The sequence below is a fragment of the Molossus molossus genome, unplaced genomic scaffold (genome assembly GCF_014108415.1).
Source record: "Molossus molossus isolate mMolMol1 unplaced genomic scaffold, mMolMol1.p scaffold_m16_p_5, whole genome shotgun sequence".
Taxonomy (NCBI): Eukaryota; Metazoa; Chordata; class Mammalia; order Chiroptera; family Molossidae; genus Molossus; species Molossus molossus.
In genome coordinates this window covers 87315652-87332105 of record NW_023425388.1, presented here as the reverse complement: position 1 = coordinate 87332105, position 16454 = coordinate 87315652, and the positions used below count along the sequence as shown (strand labels likewise).

The following is a 16454-nucleotide window of genomic DNA, read 5'->3' as shown; positions in this document are numbered from 1 at the left end:
CAGCAGGTTTAGGACATGCACACTGCTTGGCCATCCCTCCCCAAAGAGCATCGTCACAACAAAGCCAGTGTGTCTGCGCACTGCCGAGCACCCGCCCCTCAGGACAGAGTGGGCGCTGGCCAGCAACCTCTGCTCCACTCCCAACACTCAGACTTCGGATCCAGGTCATTTTCCTAGAGTCTATCTACTGTTCTTTAGGAAATTTTAATTGAAGGAACTCACTGCTTTCCCCTGCCACTGGGCCTTGTTTCGGCAGCTTATAACTGTCTGTCTGGCTCTTCTTAAAACTGAATCTCAGAGGCAGAGACTTGCCCTTTCAGTCCCAGAAGGAACTGGTTTCCTTAACCAGTTATCCAAATTAATGGAGGCCCCGGATGTAGTCATCATAGTTCCTGTGCTACTCTAACCCCAGATCGTGCTTGCCTACTTGTTCTACTTTGACATGACTAAAACAGGCCAGTCAAGCTCATCTCCAAAATAAGAAGTCCTCCTCCAGATGAGTTCAAGTCCTCACTGCACAGGAGAGCCCTCACTTCAAGTACCTCTTGAACTGGCACCCTATTTAGTCCTTGTCTTACCAGTTTCCCAACAGACTTAAAATGAAAAATTGCCTAACTCAGAAGGCTCCAAACTTTACTACAATATACCTTTACCTGTAAAAAAATTCTTGAGCATTCACAGCTAATGTATATATATTTATTTGCATATTATGTATGAGAACTACTATACTAATATAATCATTTATTCATTTAAATATATTCACTGGGTGCCTGCTCTGCTTCAAGAACTAGAGATACAACAGAAAACAAATGTTATACCTAGAAGGGGTCATAAATATTATCTAGTCCAACCCAAGTCCAACTTGATTGTGAAAGTGAGGCATGGACAAGCGACATGATTTCCCTAGAATTGCATAGTAAGTGATTTAACAGTGATCTTGGAAGACAATGCTAATAAACTTCTAGAAAAAGGAGGCGAGAAGAGGGAATAACTGCTTCTTTCATTGTGGTTTGGTTAATAGTCTTTGTGGCTCCCCACCTAGAACCAGTGACTTCTTGACCTTGTGGAGCTTACATTCTAGGGAGAGAGAGACAGACTGTAAACAAAGTAATAAGTAAAAGATACAGTATGGAACAGGATAATCAATGCTTTGAGGAAAAAGCAAGAAAGAAGGATAGGAAATGCTGGGGGGGGGGGTGATTTTAAATATGTTATATATTTCATATATTCATAAAATCCATTCCTTTATGATCATAAAAGTCATAATTAGTCATCCTTATTAAGCATTCATAAATAGACATTCTTATAATAGAATGAGACAAATAAACATAAAGAGAAGTTCCATTATTTTCCTGCCCCTGGATTACTGTCTTGCCACCTGGGGTACATTGTACCACAGATTTAGAAACCACGGTCATCATTATGGAGACTATAAGTCAACCATGAAAGTCAGTTAATTTTTCAAAGTGCCTAAGTTTCATGACCAATAAATACAATAAAAGGACTGAGTTAAATGATTTATGATATTCCTTTTAACAGGGATATTACATGCTATTATTTTATAATCTCTACAGAAATAGTTAACACACTTGTCTCAGCAAAAGAATGATTCGAATTGTTCTTTTCTGAAATTCAGGACATTCTTGAATCTCTGTGGAGGTACCAGGAGGATGAGACAGGATTCCACAGAGCAGAGCAGGTACAAGTGAAGATATCAGATGAGACATTTTTTTTTTTTTTAGGAGAGCAGCCTCTGAGGAAAAAAGCCCAAATGTATGGTTTCCAGCATAGATCACCATGTAAACTGTTGCCTAGAAAAGTGCAAACCTGTTGCCTACCCCTTCCTTCCTGCATCTTGCCCAACAGTTTACCCAACCATTCTGGCCATGTACATTGATGAACTGAGCCAAGATGGCCATTTAGAGAGCAATTCTGTCTACTAAACCTCATTTGGCACAAAGACTATATCTGGAGCTAGGAGAAGATACTGCAGCCAGGAACAGACTCCCAACATTAAGCCATTTCTCATTCGTTCAGGATTGCCAGTGCCCACAGCACAAGGTTGAATTCTCTCTCCACCCAGAGCTTGGTTGCTGTTCAAAGACCCATGGGGTTAAGTTGGCTATCTTCATGGTCTTTGAGTGGTTACCAGAATAGATTCAAGCAAGAATCTGAAAATCAGAGGAGAACAAAAAGTTCCAGGTTGAGTGGTTGGGGAGGAGCCAAACCCTTGAGGTTCTAAGATTGATACAGGACTAAAGAAAAGTAGTAAGAATTAACATCTTTCACATATCTTGTGAATATTATTTTTTTGCTGCTGCAGTAAAGAGAGTTGAAATTCTGTTTGGCTTAACATACTGGAAGTCAGCGTATTTGTGAAGATCCTGCAACCAGAATTTTTGTTTGGAAGCAGAAATAGCTTAATCAAAACTTTCTCAGCTATTCCTCTCCAAATACTGGTTATTCCCTATTCATCCTGTATTTCTTATGTTTGGTCAAAGTATAATTTTATGTTAGACTTTCTGCAACCAAGGTGCATTTAAAATAAGGAAAGTAATGTTTTAGATAATAAAAATTTAACTATGTTCTGTTTGAATATTTTATGTTTTCACTACAGTTTGGTAAGTTAAACTGAGCTATGGGCTTAGTTAAATATGGAGTGTTAACATGCTTTGTGATTTTTAATGAGGTTAGGAAATTTCAGATAGCTTTGATGAAAGAGTCCCTCCATTCTGCACACTATGGCATATTTTTGCAGAATCTGTTTTTTTGTGAATAATATAATGTTTCCCAAAGGTCAGTGGTATTGTATGGAAGGGAAATGAGAAAAATAGAGTAGTCCTTAAAAGGCCTCACAAACATAACAGCAGGTGCCAATCCAGTAGTTACTTATTAAATACATGCCAGTTGCTGGGCGATGTGGATTGGAGATGGAGGTTTAGAAAACCCAGTCCTCACTCTCAGGGAGCCCAGTATGTAGGCGAGATGAAGTCTTTCCCATGCTGCCAAGTAGAGTGTACACTCCCACTCCTCAAGGGGAGACCTCACGCTTTCTACTGTTTTTTGTTTTGTTTTGAGAGAGAGAGAGAGAGAGGAATGGAGAGAGAAAGATAGAAATATTGATGTGAGAGAGAAACATCAATCGGCTGCCTCCCGCACTCCCCTTACTGAGGACTGAGCCCGCAACCTGGGCATGTGCCCTGACCGGAAATCAAACTGAGACCTCTCAGACCACTGGACAATGCCCAAGCCACTGAGCCACACCATCCAGGCAAAGTAAAGACAATATTGTGTGAATGTAACATCGCTATTTTTAAAAAATATATGCAAGAAAGTATACATACTCTATTATCCAGGGTTCTTTTGATTATAAATGGCAGAAACTCAACCCAAGCTAACTTAAGTAAAAATAAATTGTTTTCATGTACGAGACTAAGAAGGTAGTTTAGCAGTGCTCCATCTCAGGGACCATGTGGATTTTTAGTGCTTTTCTGGATCCTACTGCAAAGGTCTTCTTTGTTTTATTCTTCTTTACACTCCAGAGCTCAGCATTCAGCTCAACAACCTCAGCAAAGTAAGACCTTCTGTCTGTGAAAATTTATATACCAATACCAGAGAATTCTGGTTGGCTCTGTTAGGGCCCGGCACAATCCTGAATCAAAACCATGCCAATGGACACTATGATTGGCCCAGCTGAGTTTGTGAACCAACCAGCCTGTGTGTTCGGAGGTGCAGGGAGCACTGTGATTGGCAATTTTCCCCAAATCACATGGAGTGAGGGAGGAAGTCCCCAAAGGAACGCAGTTGTGTGGCCAGAGATATACTATGTTGTCCTTTTCCAGTGTACATTGTTTTCAAGGGCAATTTTATTTATTGCAGTATTAAATGTCCCCAAATTATTAACTTTGTGCATCACTGTACTCTAGTGAGGCAGCGGGTGTATTGGAAAGATCATGAGAGCTTTGGAGGCGGTTTCTCAACCTCAAAGCTATTGATGTGTTGGGTGGAATAATTCTTTGTTGTTGGGGGCTGTCCTGTGCATTGTAGGATGTTTACCAGCATCCCAGCCTCTACCCACTAGATGCCAGTAGCTCCCTCCAAGTTGTGACAACCAAAATTGTCCCCAGGCATTGCCCAGTCGGGGATGGGGTCCAGAAATCACTCCCAGTTAAGAACTGGGTTTAAATCTCAACTCCACAATTTATTGGCCATGTAATCTTAGGCAAGTGGTTTAAGCTTCCTGAGATATTGCCTATAATGGGATTCAAAACTCAACTGCAGGATTTGAAAGAATTAGAGATAGTGTATATAACATACCTTGTACATAGATGGTGTCTAACCAGTGGTAATAATCACAACTTTCTCATTATGAACCAAGTATTTTAGATTATTATATTTTAGCTCATTTAATCTTCAAAATAATTATCTAAGATAGATACTGTTTATTATTATTATTGTTGTTGTTATTATTACTAGATGAAAGAACTGAGGCTGTCTAGAAAGTTTAAGTAACTTACCCAAAGTTACTAGCTAGTTGATGATAGAATTGAAGTTCATGCCCCCTGCTTACTCCAAAGTACATGCCTTTACCCTCTAAACTACACCATAGAAGTCTAGTTTTCAAAGCCAGTTCTACACAATGAGATCGAAACATCTTTCACTCTGGATGCCACTCTGTCACAAGAGAAGTGTTTTCATTGTTTCCTATTAGCAAAATAATGTGCATTGACTCTCTCTTGTTTGGAACCATAAGACTTTTCTTTTTTTAATCCTTACTCAAGGATATTTTTCCATTGATTTGTAGATAGAATAGGAGGAAAGGAGGAGAGGAAGAGAGAGAAACATCAATGAGAGAGACACATACATTGGTTGCCTCCCACAGGTCTCTAACTGGGACCAGGGATCAAACCCACAACCCAGGTATATGCCCTTGACTGGGAATCAAACCAAAGACTCTTTGGTCTGAGTGCCGATGCTCTAACTGCTGAGCCAAACCAACCAGGGCTAGAACTATAAATCTTCTCAGCAGTTTTGTGTCTCGATGTTAAAAATTTATAGAAAGTATCGTATTTATTGAATTTCTTAAAAATAGTTAAGGCAGTAGCTTAAAATTGAAATCTAATGATCAGCATATTTAGCCTATTACAAGAAACATGACCCAGGCACATTGAAGATATACAACTTTTTGCTGATTTCTAGTATTTCTTCTTCTTCTTCTTTTTTTAAAGGTATTGCAGGGGAATATTTTGTTATTTTCATCCAAGTTCAAAATAATTGCTGTTTACTACATATGGGAGTACATTTTAATGCTAGGAGCTACACAAGCCCCGAATGACCCCAAGGGCACTGCAGACCTTCCAACACTTACACTGTGTAATGTGCTCCATGGAAGAAAATGCAAGCAAAACATGAACAGCAGGCAACACTAAATACCCAGATCCCCACAGAGCTAATGTGTAGGGAAAACTAGAACCATGTAAATGAGAGGCGACTTCGAACTAATGATCTAACGCAAAACTGAAGTCTTGAGTTTTATTTTGTTTTGTTTTTCCCTGACCTGATGATGTTTAAAAAATAAATAACATTCTCCTTGAAGCAATTTGAAACCCAGATGCCTCCTGGGTAGGTTATCATTTAAGCATGGGCTACTAAACTAGTTCAGTTTCCCAAAAACAGAACCACTATCAGGGAACATCTCATTTAAGGGTCGCTAGGAGACATAATGCTGCCTCAGTATTTTTGGGTTTTATTTCTCCTCACTTTTCAAAAGCTTTTACATAATAATGAGTTTTACTTTAATTTGCTTTTAGAACCTTAACTGAGGGGAAAAAATTAGAATTTATCTTTAGGATTTTTTTTTTTTTTTTTAGGTAATGTAGTTGGAAATAAACTTTTTATCTTATCTGAACTGATTCTTCTTACAAATTTTAAAAAGGAAGAAAATAACCTTTTAACATATGTCTTGTTTGTCCTAATAATTCTGTAACCTTTCTCAATTACAGGTCACTACTTGAGCTGAGAATGGTGGAGGTTAGAATCCACTTACCCAGAAATGCAGTGTGATTTTGTGACTCAGAGGGTTCAGTCATTTCCAGTTTTTGTCTCTGATTAGATTTTCCTAACTCCACTTGATTATGTAATGATTCTTGTATGATGCTCTGTGTAAGCTACAGTAAATTGCTCAAGGCCCATTCCCATTATTTCAACTTCCATATTACAGAGGGAATTTCTGCATTTATTTGAATATGTATTCTACCAAACCAATTTTCAAAATGGCCTTTTTCTTCCCCATTTTTTTTTTTTTTTTTAGTAATCCCTACTATTGGTATACAGGCAGTAGCAGCCTTTTAATTAAATATATACCAATTACACTAACATGATGCATTTCTGCTACCCAGGCAAGAGTAATAGGGGATGTGATGAAATGCAATCAGTCACCATTGTAAATAATTCAAATAGTAAAGTTTCAAGTAGAGGAAACCAATAACCAATAAGCTATTACCAAAGTGTAATTTTCAGGAGAGTTTTTATATTAAATGACCACAGAGCTGGAAAATGTATACATACCAGCAATGTTTTTATTAAAAAAATTAATTATACTTTCAGTTTCTGTTTGGGAGAAATGCATTCACAATCTTTTACTGTTATAATTTTTATTCTGTCTTTTGTTCTCTTTGGAACATTTACAAAGAAGGCACTTTTAAATCCCCTTTTTCTTTGTACTCATAAACTATTTTTGCATAGATTTTAGATATTTTTTGGTGGGTTTCGGAAATCAAAATGATTCACTAGTAAAGAAATATTTGGTTTAAACTCAGAGAACACTTGAGAAAATAGCCCTGAGTTTTAAGAACATTATCTTCTTAAAGAAAAAAAAAATGGTTTTAATTAAATAGATTTGTAATGTGTCTTTATATTTTAAAATTATACTTTATTAGAGAGGAGCTGGCCCAGTAAGGAATATCATGATTCCCCAAATCTTCCTAGCCTTGTTTTACCGGGACATACCCTGTCCCTGTCTGGATTTTTGTCTCCCTGCACTTGGAGCTCTGTGGGGAACAGTCCTTTCAAAGGAAGCCAAATCTAGCCCTAAAGGTTACAGAACCATGACATCCAAAGGTGCTACCAAAAGACTTGCAGATTAAGCCTTCAGTTTAAATGACAATAGAAACACTTCTTGTTGAACTGAAATGCACTAATCAAGCACTGAATCCAGTTCTCTTTTCTTTATTAATGAGGAAACAGAGACTGGCCCAATGACAGAGCTGTTAGTGATAGTTTAGGAGTCTGAGGCAGTTCAGATGACTCCTTCACTAATGCTTGTCCCTCTCCTTACACACTGAAGCATAGTTAGGTAGAAGGTGTTAGTTATCTCAGTCTTAAGAAGCCTGACTTTAACTGTTAAGGGTAAAGATTTTCCAAATGGTAAGTCATGTCATCAACAACCTTTTAACATATGAGAGTCCTACACTTCATCTTGTTCCCCATTTCGTACACTTGTTGAACAATCTGAATGGTGGTAACCAACCAAGGACAAGCACTCTCCGTTTTATATAGTCCTTGGCATTCTGTTGTTGACTTCAAAACTTGATGTTTAAGAAAGTCTTTTTGTTTGTTTGTTTCTTTATTGATGATTTTTAGAAAGAGAGAGATTTTTTTGTTCCACCCATTTATGCATTCATCGGTTGCTTCTTGTATGTGCCCTGACCGGGGATCAAACCCACAACCTTGGCATTGGGATGACGCTCTAATCAACTGAGCTACTCAGCCAGGGACTCAAGAAAGTCTTTATTTTAAAGTTGAAAAGGAAACCCTGAGTTTCCATGCCATAATTATTTACAAATTATAAATTACTCTCTGAAAAAGTGTTTTCTGTCTGTGTATTATATAGAAAACTACTCTATCCCCTTTTTTCTTAATGTACACTGAAATTTATCTTGTGTCTTGTTTGCTTTTCACTGAATTATAAATTCTGTATGTTGAAAAACATTGAATAAGAAAATAGGTATAAGATTATAAATGTTATTTACTGATAATCACTTTTTTCTGTCTTTTATTTCTTTGCCCACATAGATACAATCTTTATATTGATATAAGGAAAATATATTACCAGTGTTTTTAGTATCACTGTTTTATAAATCTAATATCCTATATATACAAGTAATCATTATTACAAAAAGTAAGTGTATATTGGAACCCTTTGCTTCACCATTCCCCTTCTACCTGAAATTATAGGTCTTCCACAAAGCCATGATAAATATTTAGAGAGAAGATAAAAATTAAAATATTTGCCATTTCATTTACTAGTGTACATTTTAGTCCTTGCTACAATTTTGAGACAATTTCTTTTAAAAGAAAGTATGAATAACTAAATTCAATGTGCTGCTCTTTTGGAGATATTTAACAGTCTTATAAAAATGTGATTCCTTAAAAAAAAAAAATGTGATTCCTCGCACAGCTCAACCAGTCCCTGTTCAAGGTATTCTTCAGGGATGTTTCAGTGTCTTCCTGTTGACTGTCTACTCCTTGTTTGCCTGGTTTAATAAAAGGTACACATTGCTTGCTTTGATTCAGAAAATGTCAAGATCATTGGAAAACTCATTGCATTTAGCAAGAACAGAACAATGTGCTCTGTGGCCCAACTGAGCCTTATGTTGATTCTGGGCCGCTGAAAATTGCAGTGTCAGTGACAAGGAACCAGCCGATCTATTTGGAAGAACCAGCCAGGTTTTAGATAATACCTTCTGACAGAATCTAATTCCTTCTACCTAATCTAATTCCTGCATGGAAATGATCACTGCAGTCATTTTCATTTTTTTCACTTTATTTTAATTTTCTTCTTACATTTTTAAATAAGGGTATAACCTTGTTTAACTCTTCTCCAAAAGATGACAGCCTACAACTATCATAAAACCAAAGTGTTAAAAAATTCTCTCTAGTTAATTATCACCCCTTCATATCCTAAAACAGCAAACCTCAATTAGTCTCTTAGACAAAGCATCCATATGCTCCCGGCTTCCTGTCAGTCCTTAATTAAGGAATCAGAAAATATCTATCAGTAAAACTCCTCACAAAAGAAATGTTTGCAAAGAAAAAGATAAATACTATAGATTTTCTGAAACTGCCCCTAAAACACAGCTTTTGTGAATCGCATACATGACAATGGAGCTCTGTGCTTTGACTTCACAAGGCCTTGTCCTAGAGGTGAGGGGAGCAGATGGGAGAAAGAAACAGTGCTGCTTTGGGAGCACCCAGCTCACCCAGCTGAGAAACCGCAAGTGTTTTGTAGAGGCCAGGCCAAAGGGGGAAAAGGGATCTAATCAGAGGTGAAGACTGAGAGCCATGGTCACAGTGAGCCACTGCAGAATTACAGACGTGGTAAGAAAATGACCACAGTTCCACTGCAGTAGAATTGCTTTGAGTGTACCTTGGGAGGTGATTTGGAGGAGGAAAAGGAGAAACAAGAAGATGAGTTATGCCCTGGCCGGTTTGGCTCAGCGGTTAGAGCATCAACCTGCGGTCCAGAGAGACCTGGGTTCGGTTCCCGCTAAGGGCATGTACCTCAGTTGCAGTTTGTCCCCAGCCCTGGTTGGTCGTGCGGGTGGCAGCCACTCGATGTGTCCCTTTCACGTCGATGTTTCTCTCTCTCTCTCTCTCTCTTCCTCTCTCTCCCTCCCACTTTACCTGAACAAAAAAATGGAAAAATGTCCTCGGGTGAGGATAAAAAAAAAAAAAGAAGAAGATGAGTTAGGAGACTAAGTCTATTTCGGTGACCAACATGAGAAATAAATCATTTGGAGAGAGGCTTAAAAATGGAGCCTATTAACAATATATGAATGTGTTAGAATCAGCATGACAAGTGAATTTAGAGTATCAAGGAAAGCAGAGACACCAATAACCCCCTGATCTCACTAGAAGGAAGAATGCTACCTTTTGCAAAAGACAGAAATCCCAAAGGAGGAACAGGGTTAGTTTTGAACAAAATTGATCTATAAGGCACCTGTGTGACAGCTTTATGAAGTGTGTCCTATCGCTGATAGATATGGACGTCTGGAGAATAAGCTGAGCTAGAGCTTCAGCGATGGAAGTCACAAGCAGATGGGTGAGAGTGGAAGCATGCAGAGTGAAAGAGAGCTTAAGATCCAGTTCGGGGGTTGGGGGGGGGGGGAGTCAGAAACGTGGCTCAAGACCTAAACTGATGGTCTCTACCACTGCCCTGATTCAGACTGCTGAGATGGTAATATTAGTCTGTTCTTCAGGGAATTACTAGCTATGTGATATTAACCCAATCTGTTCGTCAGTTTGAGCTTCAGTTTTCATAACCATAAAATGTGCATAACCAATAATAAGGTATTTAGAGACTTTAATAAATTAAGCTATGTTGGCCCTGGCTGGTTTGGCTCAGAAGTTAGAGAGTCAATCCACGGACAAAAGAGTCATGGGTTCAATTTTTATCAAGGGCATGTACTTTGGTTGCAGGAGCCCTGGTCAGGGTCGTACGAGAGGCAACCAATTGATGTGTCTCTCTCACATTGATGTTTCTCTCTCTCTCCTCTCCTCTCCTCTCCTCTCCTCTCCTCTCCTCTCCTCTCCTCTCCTCTCCTCTCCTCTCCTCTTCTTCTCTCCTTCTCTCCTTCCCTCCTTCTCTCCTTCCCTCCTTCCCTCCTTTCCTCCTTCCCTCTCTCCCTCCCTCCTTCTCACTCTATGAGGAAAAAAAAATCAGTGGAAAGATATCCTCAAGTGAGGATTTCTTTTAAAAATTAAGCTATGTTAAAACACCTAGTCCAGAACTCAGCACACAATAAGCTCTCAAAGTAATATATGTTACTTTAATCTGAAATCAGAAAGCTTATAGAAAACTGAACTCATCATCATTCCAGCCCCAAAATCACTTCTCTCCTATGTCTTATCTTTGCCAGTTGACCAAGCCAAACACCTAGAAATGATCCTTATCTCTTCCCTCTACAGCCACATCTAATCTCACCTCACTCCTGTATTCCTGCCAGATCGGTACACATCTCATATACCAAAGATGGTCTCCAACAAGGCCATTCTGATCTCTCTCCGGGATCACAGCAAGCCTCCCTCTGACCCCGCCCCCTCCAGTGCATTCTCCACACTGCAGCCAGAGCGAACTTCCAGAAGGCACCTCTAATGTCATTTACTTGCTAAAACCCTGTTTCCCTTTGCAAAAAGCTTGTTATATAGCATGCAAAGTCATTTATAATCTCAAGAAATACAACTTTTGCTTAACCTTCCAGCCTCAATTATTACCATTTCTTTCTTTGAAGACTGTTCTAGCTGCACAAATCTACTTTCATTCCCTGATAAGGTCATATCACCTCTCTTTCCATCTAGTTGACTGTGCTACTTTCTATATATTTTCTTTAACATCACCTCACCTCCTCTGAGAAGCCTTCCCAAGGTTGAGTCAGGCACTCCCCCACAGGCTCCCATAGCTCCTGGACCTGCATGGAACTTAACATAGTCTCACTCCTCATCTCCTGCACTAGACCATACACATCTCCTAAAGTAAGAAATACGTCTTACTCATTACATTATACCTTCATGCATTATATGCACAATAGCACATTTTAGTGACTAATATATCGGTTTGGATGAATAAATTAAAAATCTATTAGAAAGATGTTGTATCTTTTAACCATTGTGTGAATCATATTGCTTGAATCTCTTCTCTGGCTACCTTCGAAGACAGAATTTTTAGGTCTGTGATCTGAGGCAAAACCTCAGTGTTTTATGTTTCGTTTCTGTAAAATGGGAATAACAGTAGTACCTACCTCATGGGGCTATTTGTGAGGATTAAAAGAGTTGCTACATGCAAATCATTTAGAACTGGCACCTGGAAGTCCCCAAGATCTCTCAATTATTAGCTGTTACTCTTATTGTCACTGTTGTTGTTGTTGTTATTACTATTCTCCCGTAAGGTAGAACCCTTAATGTTTGACGGTCATGAACCAGGGCTAAAGACAAATTTCACAAGTTAAAAAACTGAGGAAACTTAAAAACCAGACAGTTAGCAAGAAGAAAAGTCATGAGTCCCCAAATCTTCCCACTGTCCCCACAGAAAGTCACACTGGGGCTAGACACACACAAAACACATTATATGGGTAAAGGTTTCAGGAGAGAGACCACACTCTCTCTTCTTACAGGACAATCATGAGAGCAACTTTGTCAAAGGAGACTAAGCAGCCGGCTTAGCACCAATCAGTCTGGATTTGGGTGTCAGCGGTTTACAGTTGTCTGGGAAAGTCAGCTCCCCAGCAGTTAAGGACCTTGAGGCCAATGGGAGATGGTAACCCCCTAGACAGGAGGGAGAAGCCACTCGTGTTGCAGGAAGCTGTATTTGGATCCCATCTTGCTCTTTCAGAGCAAAGCAGGCCCCAGTATCACCAGGCTCATTCTCCAGGCAAACCAGAGCGAGATCATGTTGGACCATGCTGCTTGATGCACCAATATTTTAATATTTCCTTCACAGAGGAATTCAACGGCTATCATGCTTATGCTTTGAATCCATCTTGGGTACCTTGAGCCTTCAAGTTTTCTAAGAATCTGCTCCTCTATCAAGTCAAATCCAAAAATTTCTTCTAATAACTTTTGTTAAGTCAGTAATATTTATTAATGTGTCAGGCGCTGTACTAAATGATGAGAATGTAAAATGTAAAGAAATAATCCCTGTTTTCAAGTATATGTAGCCTTAAAGGAAAGGCAGATGAAAAGTTACAATACAATGTAATATATACAACAATAGAGATGTGTGCAAGACTCAAAAGCATTCAGAACTTTGCTCAGCCAGAGATTACAGCTTGCAAACTATGAAGTAAATGTTTTTTTTAATTTACCCAGAATATTAAACTTAAGATCCAAATAAAAACACTGGGGTTTAATTAGCAAATGCTATAATAAAAGACAGCATGGTAATACCCCCTAAAATTGTATGAGTTAATGTAAAATTGTGGAGGAAGATGTTATATCACAAAAACTGAACAGCATCCCTGCAGATTGGCCAGAGGAAAAGTTTGGAAGCTAAAAGGATCTGAGTTCAAATTCTATATCTGCCACCTCTACTGTGTAAATTTTGGCAATTTTCCTAAGCACTCTACATCGGAACTTTTTAAAGAATGGGAATAATAATAACTACCATGTAAAGTTATTTTAAGCAGTAAATGAAGAAAAATATGCAAAGCACCTAGCACATGATAGACACTCAGTAAAGGTAGCTACTTTTTTCCTCAGAATATAACCTCAGTTGTCATCTAGTTTACTCTGAACACTTATAATTAGGTAACTGTGGTAAACCGACTAGCGAGCTCTCCTGGAGTGGGATTTTAGAGTCTGTCTATGATGAAATTCTATTTTTCTTAGTACGTTTCAAAACTGTTCACAGTAGTTTTGAGGTGTTACTAGCATTTTTACACACATCCTGTTGTACTGAAATGTGTTGCGAAATGTCTTAAAATCCAAACCTACTTGGTAGCAAAAGTAGTCAGAAAGCAGGTAAGAAAAAAAAATCCTGTTTGATAATGGGATGTAAAAATGAACAGAAAAATGCTGGTATCCTGACAGGTTAAAGTGTTCTGGTCACAAAGACACTGATGGGATTATGAGAAATTTTCTATTACTAAAAAAAAAAAAAAAACTGAAGCTTAGCAGTTAGGAGGTTCCTGAGGCATTTTACTGCCCCTTTTTACAAACTGCCTCTAGCAAAATTATGGATATTTTAGAGTCACATCAAATAGTGTCAATTTTTTAAAATTTTTAATAAGATGTGGTTTTTGGGTGTTTTTTTTTAATTACAGAAGAGGTGTAGATGGTGCTACAATAAAGGGTGTTCTGTTAGCAATATTAACACTTGCATTTTTATATTTCTGTTGTCGACAGAGGGCAGGGGTGAGGCTAAGTTGTGTTTGTCTTTAAATATTTGTCTTTTTCGCCCTGGCCCGTTTGGCTCAGCGGTTAGAGCGTCGGCCTGCAGTCCAGAGAGACCGGGGTTCTGTTCCTGCTAAGGGCACGTACCTCGGTTGCAGTTTGTCCCAACTCCACGTCGATGTTTCTCTCTTCCTCTCTCTCACTCCCGCTCTGTCTGAACAAAAAGTGGAAAAAATGTCCTTGGGTGAGGATAAAAAAATAAATAAAGTAAATAAATAAATATTTGTCTTTTTCTCAGTTTTACCACCTCAAAAATAAGGAAAATAAACCCTTTTCCTTTGCCTTTATCCAAGAGATAGTATATAAGAATAAAGGCTCATATGAATACCTTTGAATGCATCATGAAAAAATAAGTTACATAAATTCAGGATTAATTTTATCTCATGGTTAAGAAATTCCCAGGTGGGTCATATATTAAACAGGTAAATATCTTGCCTTACCTTGAACGTGATTTCCTAAGTACAGAAAACAAAAACAACAATACTTATCATCTTGTTATAGCTCTTAACTTTGGCTTCTTATAGAGAGTTCTTTCTCTAGGGCTGCTCTGTCCCATAGAGTAGCCATCAGCCACATGTGCCTGTTTAAATTTTAAGTGAAACAAACTAAAACTAACAATTCAGTTCCTCAGTCCTACTAGCCACATTTCAAATGCCCCATAGCCACACATGACTTGTGGCAAGCATGTTGGACAGAGAGCATTTCTTCATTACAGAAAGTTCTGTTAGAGGGTGCTGGTCCAGGGAAGCCTCGGGCTAGATGTTCCTGCTGCTCTGTGGTCTTAAGCCAGCCACGGATAACATTTCAAAGATGGAGTGATCTTATAAATTATGAGAGGACTTACAGTCACATGTAGGCAGAAGAAAGTAAAGGGGAATTCAGTAGGTAATAAGGAAGAAAGAAGAAATGATAACTAAAAAAAGAATACACATGACTTATTATAAAAGGATAAAAAATTATTCAAGAATTCATTGCTTCAGTAGAAATACATTTTGCTGAAAACATTTGTTACACGTGGTTTGCACTAACAGCATCAATCTTATGCTGACTTTCTGATATCCTGACTGGGATTTGAGATGTTCCAGCTGAACCACACAAAAACTATTTCTTGACATTAAGTAATGAAACTTAACCTCCCTTCTGTACACCACATGTTTAAGATACATACTTTCCTTCCAGAGGGATCAGAAGATGCTGTGGACATATTTGTAATTTTTGTTCACAACATTTGTATTTATCCCTGTCCAGACGATTTGAATTCATAAGCACTTTTCATGCTGATCAGTATTTTGGTTTCTACTTCCTGCATAAAAGGAATTATAACTTAGCATATATATTATGTGTCCCCAAAGTAAGAGAATAACCTGTGTATGTTTGCATTTAGGTCATTCTGTCCATTGAAGAAGGTTACAGACTTCCTGCTCCCATGGGCTGTCCAGCGTCTCTGCACCAGCTGATGCTCCACTGCTGGCAGAAGGAGAGAAATCACAGACCAAAATTTACTGACATCGTCAGCTTCCTTGACAAACTGATTCGAAATCCCAGTGCCCTTCACACCCTGGTGGAAGACATCCTTGTGTAAGATGCATAGAGTTGATTTTCTCCGCCTTGACAATCATAATTTCTTTCAGGATGTAGACAGACTAACAGAGAGGAGACTGCGTTGATAACCACCTAGTTGTCAACCTTTTAGAAAATGGTATATAAACCATATTTTATTTAACAGAAATGATGTATAAACTATATTTTATTTAACAAAAATGGTGCATAAATTATATTTTATTTAACAGCTGTAAAGGAATTCATTAACATTTTAGAAAATTGATTTTTTTTTTTCACATGAAAACAGTTTCCCTTTTCTCTGTATCTAATCTTTCTGAATTTCTTTACACTTTTCCTGTGTGGATCTCTGGTATTTATATATCCTTTATTTACTGAGTCTTCCTTACTTTTATAAATAGAGTATGTGCATGCCTGCAGCCCCTTTAATTTTCCTGTTGTTGTTGTTGTTGTTGTTTTTCTGTATGTTCTGTCTCTCTATTTGAAATGTCAGGCAAGATGGGCAAAGTGTCAATCAACCAGGAACAAGGATGATGCCTGCTGCTATAATCACACCCAGCTGTTGTTACTTTCCATTCCTAAATCCAGAAAAAGACAGATGAGGAAAATGAAGGCACTCATACCCTATTTTATAAAAGTCAATAGAGTTGATTCTATTCACCTCTCTCTGTAAAGAAATTATAAGAAGGAGAATACAAGAAAAAAAATACTATCATGCGTGTCCAAAATTATTACATTTAAAATATTATTAAGTTGAAAATATATTTCTTTATTTAGGCCAAATTGGACTTGAAAATAACCAAAGCATTTTCAAAACTCCTTTTCCTGACTCAGGGGATGGCCAACAAGATACACAGATATTTAACTTTAGGTCACAGGTTCAAGTCAGTGCAGGTTTTTAATGACAGTAAGGCCGAAGGCTCTTCAAGGACTGCTTGAAGCAGGCC

General features: G+C 38.2%; 1 protein-coding gene across 1 annotated transcript in view; it reads left to right on the top strand.

Moving 5' to 3' along the window:
• EPHA6 (EPH receptor A6) overlaps positions 1 to 16454 on the top strand; it is a 1023649-nt gene that overhangs the window by 994198 nt on the left and 12997 nt on the right. The window contains exon 16 of the mRNA XM_036242820.1: positions 15332 to 15525. Within this exon, the coding sequence (XP_036098713.1) occupies positions 15332 to 15525 (194 nt within the window). The remainder of the gene's footprint in view (positions 1 to 15331; positions 15526 to 16454) is intronic.